At 32.6% G+C, this 22,304-nt stretch overlaps 1 protein-coding gene and 1 pseudogene across 7 annotated transcripts in view; both read right to left on the reverse strand.

Moving 5' to 3' along the window:
* NF1 (neurofibromin 1) overlaps positions 1-22,304 on the reverse strand; it is a 219,296-nt gene that overhangs the window by 132,375 nt on the left and 64,617 nt on the right. For all 6 annotated transcript variants that reach the window (XR_012059675.1, XM_072938963.1, XM_072938962.1 and 3 more), the window contains exons 9-14: positions 18,171-18,344; positions 17,587-17,709; positions 17,257-17,331; positions 12,492-12,623; positions 5,408-5,542; positions 1,987-2,100 (exon numbers count right to left, since the gene is read on the reverse strand). Coding sequence is in view for 5 of the 6 variants with exons in the window: in XM_072938963.1 (XP_072795064.1) it covers positions 1,987-2,100; positions 5,408-5,542; positions 12,492-12,623; positions 17,257-17,331; positions 17,587-17,709; positions 18,171-18,344 (753 nt within the window). In the remaining variant the exon portion in view is untranslated. The remainder of the gene's footprint in view (positions 1-1,986; positions 2,101-5,407; positions 5,543-12,491; positions 12,624-17,256; positions 17,332-17,586; positions 17,710-18,170; positions 18,345-22,304) is intronic.
* LOC116283663 (cytochrome c oxidase subunit 7C, mitochondrial pseudogene) lies at positions 18,589-18,980 on the reverse strand (annotated as a pseudogene). Its single transcript, XR_004193306.2, has one exon. The product of XR_004193306.2 is annotated as a cytochrome c oxidase subunit 7C, mitochondrial pseudogene (transcript).

The following is a 22,304-nucleotide window of genomic DNA, read 5'->3' on the forward strand; positions in this document are numbered from 1 at the left end:
ACTCAATATGTCTGTGAGATTCATCCATGCTTTGCACTCAGCAGTAGCTTGTTCTTTTTACATTGTAATCAATGGAAGGCATAAATCCAAAACCACTTACCTATTCTACTGTTGATACATTTGAGTTGTTTGCAGCTTTCTGGGTTATCACAAATTATACTACTATTAATATTTCTGTATGTCTCTTTTGGTAAATATACATATGCATTTCTGCTGGATATACACTGAGCAGTGGAGGCTAAGTCATATGCTTAGCTTTTGCAGATACTGCAAAACAATTTTTAATCATGGCTGTACTAATTTACATTCCTACTAGCAGAATATTACTGAAAACAAAGTACAGTTGATCCCTGAACAATGTTAGGGGCACTGACCCCTCATGCAGTAGAAAGTCCACATATAACTTTTTACTCTCTAAAAACTTAACTACTAATAGCCTACTGTTACCTGGAAGCCTTACCAATAACTGAAACAGTTGATTAACACATATTTTGTATGTCATATGTATTACATACTATATTCTTACAATAAAGTAAGCTAGTAAAAAGTAAATGTTATTAAGAAATCATAAAGAAAATACATTTACAGTACTGTACTGATCAATACTGTAAGTTTATGTCCTATTTACAAGATGAATCATCCATATGTTAGTATCTACAATATTGTCTTCTATGACATAAAACACTGTAGATGTTATCACTAACACCTGAGGTAAAAGTTAAAAGAGAATATGAAAAATTCATATTTGTTTACTAGTATAAAAATTCATGCATTGATAATTAAGCAGCAATAGCATGATCACTTTATGACAGCCTAGTGTAACTGACATGATGAAACTGACAAAATGAAAACACAACCTACTAAACAAGAGAAAATGTTTGCAAATGGTATGACCAATAAGGGACTAATGTTCAAAATATATAAACAGCTCTACAACTCAACATCAAAAAAACAAACAATCTGATTGAAAAATGGGCAGAACTGAATAGATATTTTTCCAAAGAAGAACTACAAGTGGTCAACAGGCACAAGAAAAGATGCTCACCATCACTAATCATCAGGGAAATGTAAATCAAAGCTACAATGAGATATCACCTCACACCTGTCAGAATAGCTCTCATCAAAAAGAACACAAATAACAAATGCTGGCAAGGATATGGAGAAAAGGGAACCTTTGTACACTGTTGGTGGGAATGTAAATTGGCACAGCCACTATGGAAAACAGTATGGAGGTTTTGCAAAAACTAAAAACAGAACAACCATATGACCCAGCAATTCCATTCCTGGGTATATATCCAAAAAAATGAAAACACTAATCTGAAAAGATACATACACCCCAATGTTCACAGCAGCATTATTTACAATTGCCAAGATCTGAAAAACCTTTAAGTGTCCATCAACAGATGAACAGATAACGAAGATGTGATGTGTGTGTGTATATATATATATATATATATATATATGTATGCATATATATACACATACATACACGTGATGGAATACTATACAGCCATAAAAAGAATAAAATTTTTGCCATTTGTAGTAACATGGATGGACCTAGAGGCCATTATGCTAAGTGAAATAAGTTAGACAGAAAAAGACAAATATGTATGATATCACTTACACGTGGAATTTAAAAAATATAACAAACTAGTGATGATAACAGAAAGAAACAGACTCACAAAATAGAGAACAAACTAATGGTTACCAATGGGGGGCGGGAAGCAACACAGGGGTGGAAGAATGGGAGGCACAAACTACTGGGTGTAAGATAGGCTCTACTATACAACATGGGGAATACAGACAATATTTTATAATAAATGTAAATGGAAAGTAATTCTTAAAAATTAAACTAAAAAAATTTTAATAAAACAAAAATCAAAGAAAAATTTTTAAAGGAATGGATAGAAAAAACAATTTAAAAAGAAAAGAATGTTCACAGTTACAACCTTACCTTCCAGAGCCTAGAATTCATTTTCCCCTTACCTCCATTGCTTCCTGAGCAATCTCTGGCATATGTGACTGAGGGACTAGTTGCACAAGCCCTGTAATTAATTCTGCAGTACTGCCTTGGGTTTCAGGCCCCTGTTTTCTTGGATTCTGCAAAAAAAGAAGCAAATTTCAATTTAAAAAAATCATTGGGCAGGGACTGAAAGGTGGAGGGAATGGAGACTGATTACTAATGGGTTTTAGGTTTATTTTTGAGGTGATGAAAATGTTCTAGAACCAGATAGTGGTGATGACTGCACATCAAAAAATATAACAAAAACCAGTGAACTGTACACTAAAATGGTACATTTTATAGTATGTAAATTACATCTCAATAAAAATAATAATTGTGGAAAATTTTTTAAAAAATCAAAACTACTTTTGTTAAGAATTCTCTAAATCTACTTCTATACGTGTTCATTAATGTGAGTAATATCCAAAGATAATTCTAATTAAAAGAAAACAAAAACTAGGTATTAGCTTTCCAATTAAGAAATTACATCAATTTCATCAATCAATAGCAGTATATAATTTTTTTTCAGCAACACTACAGGGCTAAATAAGATACTTCTGATTTGGAACTTACAGTTTTAGATCTTAAAATTATTGTGATAAAAGGCAAAGAACATGCATGCTTGATAAGGACTACCCAATTATCCATGTAGCCCTCTTGTCTAGCACAAAGGATCTACCCAAATCCAGGCCTCCGGATACCCACACTTCAGCCTTTTTCATTGTGGAAATACATTGTATCCAAAGCAAAACACTATCTATAAATGTGAATGCCTACTACTTAAAGAGACTAAAGAGCCTGTGTCTTGGAAGAATCTATTTACACTTCAAGCGTATATGGTTCATTTAAGTGAGGCCAATGCAACTAGCGCCTGTATTTTATTTTGTTGGCTACAGACTCTTTCCCATTACAATGATTAAGGTAAGCTCTTACCCCAGTATATCTATAATCCAAAACTGTTAGCCTATTTTCTGACATTTACATTCATTCATTAACAACGCAATAACATTTATCGAACACCAAAGACACAGGAAATAAAAACGATGTGTTTCCTACCCTCTTGGAGCTTGTAATCTGGCAGGAAAGACAAACAGCAATGAAATAATCAGATCAAAAAGTTTAAATTTCAAATGAGATAAGAACTATAAAGTTATATGCTACTATGAGCAACGGTAGCAGGGAAATGTGTTATAGTCGGGAAGGCTTCTTTAGGGCAGTGATAACAGCTCAGAATTCACTGGGATTACTTTGTGAAGAGGAGAGGGAAGCACACTCCAGGCAGAGGGAACTGCAAGTGCATGGACAGGTATGAATGAATGTGGTAACAGGGAGTGAAAGAGAGTCATCAAGACTAAAGAAGACAAACATAATGCTAGATGGTGCAGAAGCAGTAGGTGGGCATCAAATTTTGCATGACCTCATCATCTATTTGGAGTTCGGTCTTTATCCCAAGAGCACTTTCAACTAAAAGGTTTTAAACTGGGCAGGAAGCATAAGATTCACTTTTTGAAGAGATCATCATAACTTTAGTGCAGAGAAATGATTAAAGTGAGGTAGGAGATGATGTAAGCTAAGCAATCAGAAGTCTTGAAAAATCGAGAGTAATATGGATTAGGATAAATATGGAAGATAATAAAGTCACATTACTTTAAAATACCATGATTTAGATAATTTAATAGTTATCCCTATGTTTCTCCTATTTACTAAGATATAGTTTTTTTATAGCTAAAATACAAAATAATCAAGTGTTTACAATGAATCTTTCACTATTTTAACTCACCTTCAGTTACTCTGAGAAAAGTTGTTTAACCACTAGATGGCAGCAAAGAAAATAATTTTAATTTTAAATGACCTTTTTCTGCTTGCTAAATTTCAAATTTGGAAAATAACATGCCTTTGATTAAATTCTTGGTCCTTGGCAATAAAATATTTAACACAGAAGGCACTGATCTCTTTGATGCATTTGTTCCTGAACCACAGACATGCAAACAGTGGTGCTAATACATAACATGCATGATGAATTAACAGAAGTAACTCGAGCTACATAACCAAAAAAATGAGAAAAAAGGTATTTCATTCCTTTCATGGAGTCCTACTGGTAGATTTTAGGAATTTTTCCACACCAAAATTTTAACAATTCACTCTATTAGACTCCCAAAGTTGGATGGGCTTTTCAACGAGTTCAAAACAACACAGGTCTTCTTTTGGGAAGTCACTAACCCTTTAGGGAATTGTCTCTCTTCTCCCTCCCCAGAAAAAAATACACACATATTTACATGTTTTTAAATTCAGGGGGTTCATAAAACTCTTGAAACTGCAGACATCTAGTTATGAACTCTGACAGTACAGCAATTTGAAAAACATACCATCAAAATTAAAAGTACCCTTAGCACTTAAAAGCCTGTTGCTGAACAACAGGAAATCTCTCTGGATGCTGCTCTCCAAGGACTGGAGAAAATCCACAGATGTTAAATACGTTATCCTATGAATTTCACAATATATATCTCATGTTTGGGGCATTAACTGTATTTCATTAATAGTAATAATAACTAACATTTACTTAGTGCTTTTTATGCATTTATTATGCACTGTTCCTAAAAGCATGACTTGTAACATCTCAGCCTGCTTTACAATCTCTCTCAGGAACTATTTACTATCATCACAATATTTCAGATAAGAAAAATAAAGCTAGAGCGATTAAGTCACCCAAATCACACAGCTAATCTGTCTCCACAGCTCGTGTCTTTAATCATTTCATATAATTATCACCCACATTTGTTAGTTCCTAATTATTTTGTGTACTACAGTGATGCTCTCAGGAATCTAATACCATCTCAGGCTGTAACAGCAGAGTTACCACAATAACTGAGTGCTAACCATACCCATTTTTATCTTCTCCTTCCAACATACAGTGTATGGAGGCAAAGTCAGCGATAAAAGGCCGATGACAGGAGGAAAGAGGGACAGAAAGCTGCTGAAAATAAACTGGTTGAAATAGCAGTTGGAGTTTTTTGTTTTTGTTTTTTTTTAGCAACTGGAGATTAAAAAAAACAGCTGTGTAGATATAGGAAACATTCGATTTATGGTTGCTTCATTATCTCCACCCCCAACCCCGGATTACGCCTGAATATATAATCTGGTAGCAGGGAATGGACAGAAGACTTCACCAAAGTGTGTTAGTTTAATGATAAGTAAAATTAAGACAAAAGGTTAAGAAATCTGATCTAATTATATTAGTATTACCCATAAGTTCATTTTTTTAGGGATGCCTTGGATTCCACATATCATCAGAAAGGATCAGTATGTGTTCTTGAGCTAACAATCACCTCCAAGATCTTCAAATTTCAGTTAAACCAAACTAAGTTAGTGTAGTAATTTCAAGGCATTTCATAAAAAAATACTTACACAAAGCAAGAGCTTCGGATCTGCATGAATTAGTTTCACCATGGACAAGAGAAGATATTTATAGCTTCTTGTCTCTAGGTCTGTAGGTTTTTCTTTAAATTTAAGGCTTGTCACTTTTTCTTTAAATGTAAGACTCTAAAAAACAAAAACAAAAACAAAAACAAAAATATGACATCTCCTTGTAAGAATCAGATAATCAGGATAATAGCTATTCAACTTTTAAAAACAGATCTATTATTAAAAAAATTTTGCATCAGCAAAATGGAGTGTATGTTCTTTTCACAGTAATATATGCCTTTTATAACTTCATTACTTTATTGTAAATGAGTAAGAAAAATCTTAATTAAAAAAAAACTTTGAAAAAATAAAGGGACATATTTTATATCACCAAATGTGTGATACTAGCAGAAACATTCAATAGGAAGTGTAAGATTAAAATAATTAAGCTCAAAAAGCAAATAAAAATTATTCTTGCAACAGTTATATTATTCTTATATAATCTAATAAAGTTTAACTGAAAATCTGCTAAAAGCTTTACTATAAGGCTAACTACTATGTTAAAAACAGCATTCCAAATGTGAAAACATTAAGGATAAAATATTTAGTCTATAGCTCTCACAAATACATACAGTGAGCAACTCATTTAACACAACATCCCACACACATATACACTCAATATTTCATAGAATCAGCGACATTATCAATTGTAAGATGCATCATTATTTTACGTACCACAAGGAACGTAAACTCACTGTCAACTATAAGACAACATACAAATAAGATGCACCCCCAATTTCAGAAAAGTTAAAAACTAAAAATAAGTTCTTAGAATAGATGAATCATGCTATATAGGCAATCTCTGTATTTAACAGTTTAATTTTAAGTTTTTCTTTTTCCTTTAATGGCATTCCATCTCTTTCAAGTTACAGAATGCATGTATTATGCCTGAAGAACACTAATAAAATAGAGAAAGAAGTCTGTGAGAAAATTTCAATCATGGAAAATGTGTTTCAGTTAGAGAGATACTATGGTGGATGTCATGTTGACACTATAATTATGGATGACATTCAACCAAAAATCCAACAATTATATTCTGGATCCTATACCACCTTTCTCTCTATTCTTAGAAAACACTACCCCTTTACCTTCAAAGGAAACAAAAATATCTGGGTTTGACATGTATGCCTTCATATGCACATATACGCAAATAACAGATAGGAGAATATCCAGCAGCTATGCATTCATAATAAAAATATCCAAGTAAACAGGCTGTCTTTCAAAGATAAAAGGTAAAGATGTCTGTCTAGAACACGCGGCAATCATTCTCAGTGTCTAAGTTTGAGAAATGCATTTGTTATTATGCCCAAAAGCATGAAGGTTTGCGTCCTCAGTGGGGAAGAACAGCTATCTAATGTACTACAAGAAAGTCACTACAGGAAAAAAAATATAGCGAAACTTACAAATACTGTTCGTTTTTATATTTAAAATTTCACAACAAATATCTTATCAAATGTATTTAATAAATGCTGTTTTTACTGTATGCTCCCATTAAACTTTTTCTTTCTAAGTTGAGGTTAACATCTTAGACCAAGGTAAAATATTCATTAAACAAATTTATTTACTAAGATGTAACTAAGTTTAACTGTTCTTCCCTGATGCAGCCTTTACATAGAAGCATAGATCAGAGAATAATTAGCAGATATAAAAATTATCTATTTATTAATCATTTCCAAAAAGTAAATAACAGCTTAACTATGTCATATCTTAATCTCAGGTATCAGCATGTAAATTTTGTTCCAGCATGGCTGCCTAATATAAAATGTAAGACTTGAGAAATCCTACACCACTCACAATAATTAACTTGAAATGGATTAAAGACTTAAACGTTAAGACTGGAAACCACAAAGCTTCCAGAAGAAAACAGTGAAAAAGTTCCTTGACATGGGTCTCAGCAATGATTTTTTTGTATATGACACCTAAATCACAAATAACAAAATAACAAGCAGGATGTTTTTTAAACTAAAAAGCTTCTGCACAGCAAAAGAAATGACTGACAAAATGAAAAGACAACCTAGGGAATGGGAAAAAAAATTCACAAATCATAAATTGAAAAGAGGTTAATTCATACATCTCAATAGCAAGAACCAAAGTCCAATTTAAAAATGGGCAAAGGACATGAATAAACATTTTCCCAAAGGACATATACAAATGGCCAACAAGTACATGAAAAAGTGTTCACATCACTAATCATCAGGGAAATGAAAATCAAAACCACAATGAGATATCACCTCACACCTGTCAGAATGGCGATCATCAAAAAGACAGAAGATAAATGCTGGTGAGGATGTAAAGACAAGGGAACTCCTGTGCACTACTGGTGGGATTTAACTGATGCAGCCACTATGGACGTTCCTCAAAAAATTAAAGATAGAATTACCATATGATCCAGCAATTCCACTTTGGGGTATTTATCCAAAGAAAATGAAAACACTGTGTCAAAGATATATCTGCACCCCTATGGTCACTGCAGCATTATTTACAATAGCCACGGCATGGAAACCACTTAAGTGGGTTGTGAAATTGTGGGGTATACACATGTGCGCACACACACACACACACACACACAGAGGAATATTACTTAACCACTGAAAAAAAGGAAATCCCGCCATTTGGGACAACATAGGTGGACTTTGAAGGCATTATGCTAGGTGAAATAAGTCAGGCAGAGAAAGACAAATACTATATGATCTCGCTTACTTGTGGAATTTAAAAAAAAAACAGAAAAACTCACAGAAAAAGAGATCTGATTTGTGGTTAGCAAAGGCAGGGAGTGAAGGTTGGGAAATTTGAATGAAAGTGGTCAAAAGCACAAATTTTCAGTTAAATAAATACTGGGGATGTACAATATGATGACTATAATTAACATTTCTGTATAGAAAGTTGTTAAGAAAGTAGATCCTGAGTTCTCATTATAAGGAAAAAAACTTTTTTTTGTAGGTATATGTGATGATGAATGTGAACTAAACTTACTGTGGTAATCATTTCACAACATATGTAAGTTACTATGCTGTACTAAATGTATACAGTGCTGTGGGTTAATTACATGTCAATAAAACTAGGGAGAAAGACCTGAAAAATGTAAATAAATGTTTCAATTCAAATACCTTTTAATTAGTGACCAGAAGTGGGTTACATAAAGTTAGAAATAACATGCTAAAGAAGAAATATACTTTTTAGCTAGAAATGTAAGAAAAATAACCCATTCATTAATTATTAACTGATCTTCCACACTGAAAATGTCAGTAGGAATTCAAACAGGGATATATGTGCATTGGCCAAAGAAAAGAGACAGTCATGCCCAGGAAAAAATTCATAAATCAGAGTATCCAGGTGTCTGTGGAGGATCTAAACCATTTCTTCAATTAAGTTACAGGCCATGACCATGACTGAATTACATGTAAGAAGCATGTGCAGAGCCAGGATCTTCTTTAAGAAGGAAAACGTGCAGAATTTACACATATTATTAACAGGCTATTTTACTTTTACAATAGTAAATGATCAGTGCTGAGATAAATATCTCAAATGTTAAAAAATACTACAAAAGTACAAAATGGAGACACTATGGCTCAATGTTCATATGAAAAAAGGCTAAAGAGTCTAAATGACTAAAAGCTTAATCTAAGATAATGTTAGACTGTATTAGCAGAAATATCATATGCAGACACAGCAGGATAAGAGCTTGCATCAATTACTATGCCACATCTGGAACACTAAACTCAGCTCTTAGTGTCATTTTCATTGAAAAAAAGAAATCAAGATTCTTTCCAGAAGAGAAGCGTACCAGATGGAAGAGAGTTTTGAAAGCAGGTCAAGTAAGAAATTCAACAAATACGTAGTAGATGCCTACAATGTGTTCCAGATACTGTTCTAGGGACCAGGAACTCAGCGCTGGATAAGCCAGACAAGGCTCATGTATTCAGCAAGTTAACACACTAGAAGGGAAGACATCTGAAGAACTGGAAAGACACTGGACTGAATGTTGACTATTTACTAACCATGTGATGACTTGTCATTTATTTAAAATTACTTGTGCCTCAGTTTCCTCAGCCAGAAAGACAGAGGAAACAAAGTGTGCAAACACACACTTTTAAAGAAAGCTGAAATAATAAAATCCCTTCCAATGCTAAAATGATGTACAAATAAAAAGAACCCTTAGGAATACAGTATAACTTTATTCAAATATCTGCAGTGATATCTTATGGAAGAATCATATGTGTTCTATAGAGCTCCAGAAAGAGAGAGAGGATCATGATGGCTGGGAGTGATAGGGATATGAGTCAATCTTGTTTGGAGAAAATTTTTCAAATAGGTGGCTCTTTCCAGAAAGAAATTTATCCATATCCAAAATACAGGGTAGTTATAAAGCCTAGAAACACAGATATTATTTTACCTTTTACATACCAAACTCCTTGATTGCTACTTTCGCAGCAAGCTGAAAGCTCAGGTTTATCAGAGCCACAAATTATCTGAGGCAATGCAAATAAGGACAACCCACTGACCATACCAGGTAATAAAGTGGTTCTCAACTGGAGGCAATTTCATTTCCCAGGGGATACCTGAAAATGTCTCGAGACATTTTTGGTTTTCATGACCATCTCTGGGGCAGGGGATGTTAGTGACATCTAGAGCACAGAGGCTAGAGATGCTGTTAAACATTCCACAATGCACAGCAGTCCCCTACAACAAAGAGTTATCTATTCCAAAATGTCAACAATGCCAAGGTTGAGAAATTCTGACGTAAAGGATCATCTCTAAACCATTTATGTATATCTGACCGTTTCCAGACTTTATGGTCACGATGGTAGACTCATTAGAAGTTTTCAAACAAAACTTACAAGACGGGCATCTCTGTGTCTGTTTAGTTCATCATGCTTTCCTGGCATTAACACTGTACTTGGCAGCTAGTGGGAGTTCAATATTTCCTATATTTGTTGTCTGACTGTTCACTCACCAGGCTTAAGAGGGGTGAGGTTCGCCTTAAGGATCATCCAAATTCTAACATTTTCTTATTCTAAAAAATTATTTCATGTTAAATTTGTTGATTATTTTCTCGGATAGGAGTATCAGACAGAAAGCTGTCCTTTAGCCATTATGTAAAATATATATACATAAAAATTTCATGTATATATAAATACATGGATATAAACAGCTTAAAAATGATTTTTGAAAATCAAATGTATACTGATACTTTCAGAGAATAATTAGAAATAAAAATTAAATTCTTATCACAGGTAAGAATGGACCAAACGAAGAAGTTCAGTTGTGGCTTTTATGAAATAATTTTCATAAATAGTATGTATAAGGATGCAGCTCCTAGAATCAGCCAATAACAAGGGCTAAAAAATAAAATAACTTCTAAATGTGGGGAAAATTTTCAGACTATCAATAAAATTTTGATTTTGTTCAAAAGAATAATTTAGTTTCATTTTCTTTTAATCCTCATGCACAGAAAATTACAGGCAGCTGGTAAACTGGATACTGAAGTCAAATTGGAAGTGAATATCAACTTTCCACAAATTCCTATTATTGGAGGCCACTGGAAGAGGTAGAAAACTTAAAAAGTCAAAGTTCTAACTTCCCAGAAGATATCTGGACTGAATAAAGAGGTCAGTAAATAATTTTTAAACAGTTTATTTCAAGTCATTTTCTAAAACTTTTAAAATGTCTAGTTATTAACATTTATGTAGCTATAAATTTACATTTATTTCCAATTAATTTATACTTGAATTGAAATATTCATTTCTTTAAAAAATTAAGTACTTGGCAATACAAAAAGCATACTATAAATAACTTTGTATTTTATTTAATTAAATATCACTGCAATGTTCTTTTGGTCATAATTTTTTAGGTGAAACAATTTCAAAATAAAGGGTGTAGAAAACTTCTCTATTTGAACATCTAAGATAAACAATCCTTAGAAACAATTTCTGACAACTGTATAAGAGTGAATTAGAACTGTACAAAACCAAAATACTTTACAGACTAAAAGAACTTGGAAAAAGAGATGCATGTTAGGAAGGAAGCTGTTTAAATTATCTTATTAAGTGAGAAATGGCTAATTTAGTAATAAAACCAATAAGTAAAAACATCCTTCAATTTCATTTGAAATGACATGATGTGACTATAATGGTAACTATACACAGAAAAGTCAAAGAAACCAAAGACTTTTCTGAGGTAGTTACAATGGTCATACTTACAGCCACAGAAGCCCACTGCCATGCAAAACAGTGACTGGTTGGCATCTGATCATGTGAGCGACAGCAGCCAATAAGAACAGAAAATAAGAAGCAGAAGACAGCACCACCAATCAATGTCAAGAGTTGCCATGTATAATACTCCTGCTATACATAAATACCAAGAAATTACTTCTGCCATCCTACAACTGTCTGTTTAAATTGGTTCCATACGAATATTTAAATTCCAAATTAAGAGTATTAATCTGTCAGAATATGTGATGAAAACAGTCTGTTTTTATTAAGTTTAAACACAAACTTTATTATCAAAGTGCCTATCATTTTAAACGCTTTCAAAGCATGTTAAACGAAATATAAAATATTTTTAAGTATGAATTTTAAATTTTATTTCTAATTTCCTGTGAGCAATATTCAGCATCCACTGGGCAAAACTGCATTAGTAGGAACACTCACTCTAACCCAGGAGTCAGTTTCCCTTACTCATCCCCAAGAGATAAGGAGCTAATCAAAATATTTTGATCCATAAGGAAAAGTTAAATGAAAAGGTAACTAAAAAAAAAAAAAAAAAAGAAAGAATGAAAAAGTAACATTAAGATTTTAACAGCATTGTTAGAAAATATCTCTGAGAAGGAAGTTAAACTCACTGAAATTGTGAAAAATATACACCATTAACCAGTACTGCAACAGTACTGCAGTATACAACATATCACATTACTTACTGAAAAGTAAGGACTCATTTGATTTTCTAAAATAAAACAGCAACAATGGGATAAAAACACTGAAAATGCAGTCACAAAAAGGTGGAATTCAAAATTCATGATTAATCTTACCGGTGCCATTCGTATCGCTGGGTGTGCTCCACAACCCTGGACTGCTTTATGAAGTGTTTCACCAAACATATTCCGAAGTTCAACTGAGTGACAATATACAGCATCAATCTTAGGCCACCAATCCAGTGCAGACTGGAGAAAAACAGGGACCATAAGAAAGGAAAAGTTCAAATTTGCATGAGTTACATGCACTGGTTATCACTGTAGTTTTATGGTTTATCATTTTGTGAGAAACATTTCTAAGACCATGCAAACACACACCATGATTTCCAAAGTCTTCAAGTAATTACTTTAATTCAAACCACAAACCATACATCTACTTTACAATATCATAATGAACATAAGACAAATCGCTCATTGCATGAGCATGAGCATATGAGACACTTTTTTCTCACTGATAAGCTAGTGAATCTGAAAAACAGAATTTTAAAATAATTCTGTAGCCAATCTTTTTCTTTTTTAAATAAGTTTAATGTTTTACACATTTCAGAAACATAATTACAACATGAAATTGGTAAATGAGATAAAGCTATTAGTAAACCTATAATCTTAAACTGATATGCAATGATGGCATAATACATGAGAAGACTAATGAGTACCACAAAGACAAAATGATCAGGTTAATTATTTTATGTACATATTTTTCTAAGCTAAATATTTTTTAAAGGTTAATTATTTTAAGTAAATATTTTTGTTTCAGTTTAACCTGTTGAGATTTGATTCTAGTTTTTAGTACCTATTTTATTTGAAAGTACATCTTTTACTTAAAATGAATTAATTACTACATTATGAAAAATGACAATTATGAAAATCACTAAAATGATAAAGTTTATCTACCAGATTAATATAAAAACAACTGGATAAATTTTCACTACATATGGAGACTAGGCAAGGAATAGGAATAAAATAAAGGCTTCCAATTTATAATACTCCTGCTAAAACTAACACCTGAAAAAAACAAATGAAGTAGTAGATAAAGGGGATTAATAGCTTTACATACTATTTCCAAGCTCCTTCTAATTTAAAAGTAAACTAATTAAATTCTCAACATTTAATTTCTTTAGCCATAACTCTCAGAATATTTTCAGTAGCATCAGGTTATATTAGCCAGACCCCAAATTTTGGACTGTGAACTCTACTTACTAGCTAGTATATTAAAAAACCAATTTACAAAATACAATCTGAATACTGAATTCCACTTAGGAAGAGACTACAAAGCTGTGAAAGAAGAAATACTTTTATTTGGATAGTATGGTTGTTTCTGCTTTCCTCTCAACTCTTACTTTAATTCCTAACAAACGATCAAGTTTTATTAGTTTGGTTATATAATGGATTCCTTAAACTTTGGTCAATTTGGCCATCTGACTTGCCCAGAGAAATCAGCACAGCTTGATTTCCATATATCTATTCATTTACACAGCTTGTGCTAATCAGCTTATAGCAACAAAGGCTGAATAATCACAAAATGCATTGAGAGAATGGTCCTCCTTACTCTACTGACCCCATAATGTCTTATGAGAAACTGATTAACTGAAGACATATGCATCTCATGTAATATTCCATCCAAATTATTATGCCATTTTGATAGCTGGTGAAATTGTATCATGGTACCAAGTGCACCCTACTAAATAACTTGATTTTAACTTGAGATTTAGTGATTTCCATAATTGCTATTTTTTATAAATTTATATAAAATTTATGTAAAATTTATATAAAATTATTCATTTTAAAGTAAAAGTTAAAGATATACTTTCAAATAAAATAGGCAGTAAAAATTAGACATCATGTAATTGGTAAAAATTTTAGTGTTCTTAAATGTGTCCTTTCTAAAACTAGTCAATTACAGTAGACATTCTTTTTTGTCCTTGGAAATTCTAAGTTTATTGCCAAACAAATGGCAATACTTTTACAATATGAATAATTATTCTGATAATTCTTCAAGATTATTTAAATTAAGTTCACATGCATTCCAAGTAATTTCTTCAACCAAAACCTCTCAATAGAAAGAGATCATCTCATTCTCAATATGTGAACTAACCATAAGCAAACTACAATAAACTGCAATAAGGCAAAAACAATACTAAGACCTACACCAGCTATATAGCATGTCCCACTGATGGGTAAGGTATTTGGTTCATATATGTGTATGTTACTACTTTAATTTCCCAATTATTACAACATATCTAATTTAACCTAAAGGAAGACTATAAAGATTAACTACATATAACACAGATCTTATATCTATAATTCATCTCTTATGGCACTCCATAATAAAAAAAAGGTACAGTAATATGAGTACCATTTTAGAAACTGATTAAAGCTTAAATTATAATCAAATTCAAACAGTAGTTAGACTTTCAGATTTAAGAAGAACAGTGGAAGTGGACTCTTGTAGATCTAAACACAGTACTTACAAACTGAGTATGTTTCACAAAAGCAGAACAAAACTGCAAACATCATTACTACTTCTACATAAACCCTCAAAACCACATCAGTAAAACTTTTATCTTATTTGAGAATCAGGAATTTTTTTAAAAATCTGTGAACTGGCTAAAGAACCACGGAAGAGGAGAACCTATGAGGTATACTGAACCAAGAATCATTTAAAAGGAAATCTATTACAAATGAATTTAAGATTAGGAGTCCAAATATCTAAGAAAAATTTTATGTGATTTCCAGACAAAATACTTTCACCACAACTGTCTTCAGTGAAATTCTGTAATAGTCAACTTCATAAATTTGCATATTTACTTTATAAATAGTCCTTTTCAGTCAGAAATTACTTTAGATTCAGTATCTATTAGCCTCAAACCAAAGGAAAGAAAAACCCTAACAAGAAGCAATTTATCAAACAATTTATTATGATGAAGTATCATTATCTAAGGCAGAACTTTAAAAAATATTTTATAGACACAAACTTATGCTCCTTTCCAAGCTATTCATTAAAAAACTTCTGATGCTTAATATTTTAAAAATTAGTCAATATAGGTTTTTCTTTATAAAAATAGATTTCATACTGACGTGGCCTCTGATACAGACACACTCCACCTTCACACATGCAGTACTCATTAGAGTGTAGGAGGATGCACAATCACTTCACCATATACACTGAGGCATGCATGAAGTGACACTCCAGGCATGCTTCAAACCCACAAAGGAGCAGCTCAGCCACTTACAGCAGTGCCAAGTCCATGCTTGAAAGTGCTCTATATATTCAATTGTAGACAAAAATATTTCACAATTAAAGTAACTAGCCACAAATTATCAAGAAAAAGTATATATTTGTGTTTATTAAACACAAGTTTAAGCATTTATGTAAATCTATCCACTCCAATAAATGGAATGTTTTCAGTATTATAGGCCAAAGGAGAAAAAAGTAATAATATTTTATTTCTGAATTACACATAAACCTGAGAGGGTAAAATCTTTTTTTTTTAATTGACCTTGAAAGTAAATGTTAAGTAAAAATTTTTAAAGTTTTTAATACAAACATACTTTATCTGCAATCATATTCATTAAACTTTCCCTTTTAGAACAAAGAGTAATGTTACTTCTGCCTGTAACTGACACTCAGCTAAAGGAGGTATCATTCTCTCAGGCATTTTTAGTTATTCATAATGTCTAGGGGTAGGGGTAGGAGAGGAGGGAAGTGGCACAAATGGTATTTAATGAAATGAGGACCAGGAATGCTCAATGTCCTGCAATGTATGAGGTAGTCCTACATAACAGACTGTCCTGACCAAATAGGCTACTAACACCCCACTGAGAAAAACTAAATGTGTCACTGAATAGCTTTATTAATAGTTATTATTCCCCTGCAGAAATGGATAAAAGGAAATGTAGCAAAATTTCATATAATTCAACACATTCAAGGCAAATGAAGGTGGGAAGGTATTTTTAACTCACTAGAGACACACTCTTAAAATGAAATTTGATTATGAAGAGGATAAATACACCTAAGTTATCAATGATTAAAGCCCTTCTTAAGAAAGGAAAACAGGAAAAAGCTGAACAACTTAACACATATGTGTGAATATCTAAAAACAGATAAGATGGAGCTACAGTAAATAACACTTGAGAACCCTCAAAATATGATCAGAAGAACAGGATTTTTTAAATCCATGATCCAAACTGGTATGGTTTCACTATCTTTCTGCTTAATGTACTCACATCAGAGTTGAAGGTTTCACTAGTAGCTTTTAATCAGTTTGCTTATTTAGTCTGGTATGCTTTTATATCATGTAAACACTTCTATTTTAAGTGTTAGTATTTCATTTGTTGAAGGAAGAGTAAAGTACACTCACATGTGGTCTCACCATTTTTTTAATGTACATATGAGCTAGAACATAAATACTGCTACTTTTAAATAGTAAGGTAACAAGTCAGAATGTATCAAATACTGGGAAAGGGCTGAGTATTAAAATAATATGTGAAGAGTTTGGGGATGAAAATTAAATATTTTCAATGACACTGTTCTCAAGGGCTTTTGAGCCTAACAAAATGTTTTACGTTTAATTTTTCCAAAGGATCCTATTATCAACCTTCCTCAATAAGGGCCCTCAGGTGAAGATTAAATATGGAAAATATAAGTGTGTTATCATTATTGGGTGTAATGACATGTGAGAAATCTTCCTATATCATACATCTAAATCCAAAAACTTTTGTAAACCAAAAACATCTTTCATAAAAAGAAATTAAAAAGGAGTAAAGAAAAAAAAAAAAAGAAAGAAGTTTTAAGTAATTTAGCAATACCTTTTGGACTTACATTGGTGATGATTCGATGGAGTGAATTTACCAGCACATAGTGAAATGTAGAAGGGGAATTCTGAGCCAGACAGATCTACAGAGTAAAGGAAAAAACAGCAGATTATGTCTATGAGAAAAATACACAGGAACATAAATGAGGACAAAAGGAACAACAAAAAGAAAGTTTTCAAAAAACAGAATAAATTTCATTTCAAGACCTTAAAAATTTAACATATAATAATGAGAAACATCAATAAAAGTGTAACCTATTCACCTTTCTAGTCTTTTCACATTTATAAAGGATCAACAGCATCCATAAACATAACTGGATCAAAACCAATGCTCTCACCTTGAAGTGTTGGTTGTTGTGAGGGCTTATACGAAAGCAAGAAACTAGACAGTCAATCATGAGATCCACATCTGCAGGCTGACTGCCTCTTGAGAATGGTTTACTTGGATTAAAAAGCAGGTTCTATGAAAATCCCAATAGAAAACAAAAGCCTTTAAACAGTCAGTAGTGTTTTTTCTACTAGCATTTAATAGTAACACATCATCCACATAAATGGCACTAACATTTAATTGCCAGAAGAAACATAAAACACTAATATTGTGCTTCATCAGTCTGATAAAATTCTTAACTATACCACATACGGTTCTTTTCAGGCCCAAATTTCTAAATTATTTTAAACCCAACTCTGAATATTTATGTTAATTTAAGAAAACAGGTTGATTCTGTGTTTTCTTCATATTCTAAGCCACTTTATTTAGCCTGAGGAACAGTATCAAGAGCAAGTCCTATTGCTATTGAAGAATACTCGAACTTAAGTGTTAGCAATGATCTTCGATAATGATCTAGTATAATATTTATAGTAGAAGTCTATTTTTCATTTAATTTTTTTAAAGTTTGTAGAAGAGAAATAATGAGCATGTTACCTTAAGATCAACCACCATGGACTGAACTAGTAGGAAAATAACAGAATTATCTTCCCAATTGATGTAAGTACTCGCTTTACACAGTTTGACACAGGCGATGGCAGCACTTTCAGTCAGCTGCCTGCTTCCTCCATGGCCAGCGAGTGCTTTTCGTAGACTGTCCAGAAACAACTTCTACAAAATTCAAATACAGCAATAAGATGATATATGATGTTTTTTAGATTTCAGACTTATCTAATAAAGTAGCAATATATAAAGATCACTTATAATTCAAAAACGACAACAAAAAACACTGTGAATGTACTCAACACCACTGAACTGTACACTTAATGGTTAAAAGGGTAAATTTTATGCTACTTTACCACAACATAAATAAGTAAATACAATTTTTTATGCCATTAGTTTATTTACAAACATATCTAGTATGTTGAGTTCCAAGAGTTTGATCCTTTTATTTTTTCAGAGATTGCACCTCTTAAAATGCTCCTCTTCCTATCTGTTTCCTGGATTATTTTTTAAGCAGTTGATGTCTTACTATAAAGAAAGGTGCAACAAATCCAGAACCAAAGTACAAAGTCATCATAACTAGTAACCGCCACTTATTTTCCACTGAAAATGGTAAATTCTTCCCTGGACCCTCCTCATAGTGGCTTCTTCGGACCACAGAGGTTGTGAACCTCCGAATGCTCTGTCCCAACATAGCGCTGTTGGAAACTCAGCGAAAGGCGCAGAGACGGAAGGCGGAAGAAATGGCGGCAGCATACCAACAGCTCCTCTCCCCGCGACCTTGTTCCTCTCTGGGCGATAACCGAAAGGGAGTAAATACAATTTTAAAGGCTAAACTTGTATTTCCTCTGAACCAGCTCCCATTTTTGACTTTCCTTTCATCAGCCAAAAACACTACTTTGCATATTTTACCTCTAACACTAATCTCTAGACTTTTCCTAATTGTCTAAAGAATAAAGTTTAAACTCAAACTGGATCACAGTGTCTTCCAGATTAATCACATCTGCTTCTTCATCTTCATTTCTTGTAACTGCCTACATGAACCTTCCACACTCTAGCTAATTTTTCTGAATATACATTCAACATTTTTACATCCATTTTGTTGATGACCCTGGCTTGAACAATGTTCACTCTCTTTCTCTTTTCTAAACTCCATTCTTATTTCAAGCTCAACTAAAGTTCCACACCTCTTCCATAAAACTTTCTTAACTATCCAAGCTCCACCTCAATTCTTACAGTACCTGCAAACAGGTACTCTTGATATATTAACTTTTTATCCATAAATAAATTACTGGGAATTCTAGGGAGACAGCAGTCTAAGCCATCCTTGACTCCCTAGCTCTCCCCTAGTTCCTCTATTCCTTGGTTCCCATGTTCGCCTCTTCTTCCTGGAGATAGAGCCATTTTTCTCTCTTGCAGTTAAATGTGGCTATATGACTGAGTTCAACCAATGGAATGTGAATGAAAGTGATGCCTGGCCCATAAAAATCCTCAGCATGCTTTTCCATGCCATCTTTTTCCCTTCTAACTGGCAGAATGGAAACAACTCCCACAGATGCCATGTATTGAAAATGACAGAGTCTTTGCTGGCCAAGGATCCATAAAACCACAAACAGGAGGACTGTCCTTCAGAGCTATTCAGTTCAGCTGCTCAGTACTATTTCATTAAGTATAATAAAGCTCTGTTGTGTTGAGCTGTTATAGTATCTACCATAATACAATAAAAGAATAATAATACAATTAAAAGTAATAATAAAATTTAGAAACTGAAAAAGAGAACTACTTTTCATATATAGTCTGCAGTCTAGGATGGTATAAATGAAAGCCTGATCTGATCTGTTTAGGGTTCTACTTGTTTATTTGTTTGTTTGTTTGTTTGTTTCCTTGCTTGTTTTATAATAAAGAGTTAAGCATGATTACCCAAGCCTGGGAGGAGTCCTGCCACACTATCAAAGTCTTTTAGCTACCTGAGGGAGCCCAGCCAGATAAACCAAGCATTTCCCACAAAGGGATTATCTCAAGCCACCTATATAGTAGTTCTAAGAGTGGTTTCAAAGATTTACATTAAATTCTGCACCCTACTAAAATAATAAACATTCTACTCTGACAACTGTGAAACAATTTTTTAAAAAATTACGTACCACCATTTTCTAACCACAATTAAGTTTTTGTTTTAAATCACCCAAAAACCCCAACACTTTGGGAACTATAAAACATTCCTTTAAGTCAAATATTGTATCATTAAGTAAGAAAGTTAGAGATTGGAAATTAATAAAATTGAGAACACTTCATCTGAAAACCATAACTGTTGCTAAAAAAGTAAAATTCAAAGCCTTACAGATAACTCTACAATTTTATAACAACTGTAAATAGATAAATTAAACCATTACCCCAAGAAATAAAAATATAAATAAAATGAAAGCTAAAATTAATGAAGTAGAAAATTTTTAAATGCTAGAAAATATAAAGTCAAAAGGCCAAGTTCTCATTATTAAACTTTTGTATAGTAATGTTAAGAAAAAATAAAAGGCCAGGTTTTAAAGACCGGTAGAATAGATAAACCCTAGTAAACATGAATGAGGGAAAATTAGAAATATAAGCGATGAGGAAGAGTTATAAACGTGGATACTGAAGAAAATAATTAGAAGAGAATATAGAAATACTGTAAATAAATATATTTCATTTACATATTTCTATACTATAAATAGAATACATAGGTATATAATTCCTTGCAGATAAAAACTGAAAAATATATTTCCTAACAAAGAATAAACTGTCAAAAATAACCTTGAAAGAGACAAAAATTCCCCCAAAAATTAAAAACAGAATTTATATACAATCCAGCCATACCACTTCTGGGTATATATACAAAAGAACTGAAAGTAGGGTCTCAAAGAGATACCTGTATACCCACATTCACTGCAGCATTATTCATAATAGTTAAAAGGTGGAAGCAACCCAAATGTCCAGTGGCAGATGAAACTGGATAAACAAAATGTGGTATATACATTCAATGGAATATTACTCAGCCTTAAAGGAAGGAAATTCTAACACATTCTACAAGGTGGATGAACCTTGAAGACATTATCCTAAGTGAAATAACCCTGCCAGAAAAAGACAAACACTAGATGATTCCACTTTTATGAGTTATCTAGAGAAGTCAAATTCATAGGGACAGAACGAATGGTGGTTGCTAGGGGCTGGAGGGATGGGAAAATGAACCAAATAAACTAAGTGAACAATGGTTCTCAAATGTTAGTGTGCCCCAGAATGGCTTGGAGGGTTTGATGAAAACAGGTTGCTAGCTCTGTCCCACCCCTAAAGCTGCTGATTCAGCAGGCCTAGAATGGAGATCTAATAATTTGCATTTCTAACAAGTTCCCAGGTGATGCTAACACTGCTGGTCTTAAGACCACACTCTGAAAAGCACTGAACTAGATCTTGATCTCAATCTCCCTGTCTCATAAAAATTTTAAAAAGTAGACTAGAAGAATGTACACCAACCATTGTCAGTGGCTGTTCCCAGGGAAGAGGGAAAGAAAATGGAATTAGTGGAATCAAAGAGGACTTGAGCTTTATCTGGAATTAAAGAGAATTTATGCAAATATAATTTGCTCTATTTTTAAACTATATATAAATAGAAAAAAGATAAGCAATATATCAAAATGTTAATAGGAGTATGGGTGGTTATTATATTCATTTTACATTCAAATATTTCTGCTAAAAAAGATACTATAGAAAAAAAAAGTGAAAAATACTTAAAACCAACTGAAAATAAAAGATTACTGCTCCTAATAGACAAAAAGGCCCGTAAGTTAAAAAGAGACTGGCAAACAAAATAGAAAAATAGACAACGGAAATCAATAGACACTTTACACAAAAGAAAACATGCAAACAGCCAAGAAACACAAATTGATCCTGCACCTCACTAACCATGAGGAGTAAAATGAGATACTATTTTTCTCCTCATTTGTCTGGCAAAAATTTAAAAGAATGAAAAACTTGTAGTCCTGATGAGAATGCAAGGAAACAGGCATTCTAATTCAGTGTTCATGAAAATGTGACATGCTACAAATAAATATTGGGGAATGTAAATCTAGGAATTGTCTATTAAAAATTTAAAATGCA

Source organism: Vicugna pacos, chromosome 16 (genome assembly GCF_048564905.1).
Source record: "Vicugna pacos chromosome 16, VicPac4, whole genome shotgun sequence".
In the NCBI taxonomy this organism is placed as follows: domain Eukaryota; kingdom Metazoa; phylum Chordata; class Mammalia; order Artiodactyla; family Camelidae; genus Vicugna; species Vicugna pacos.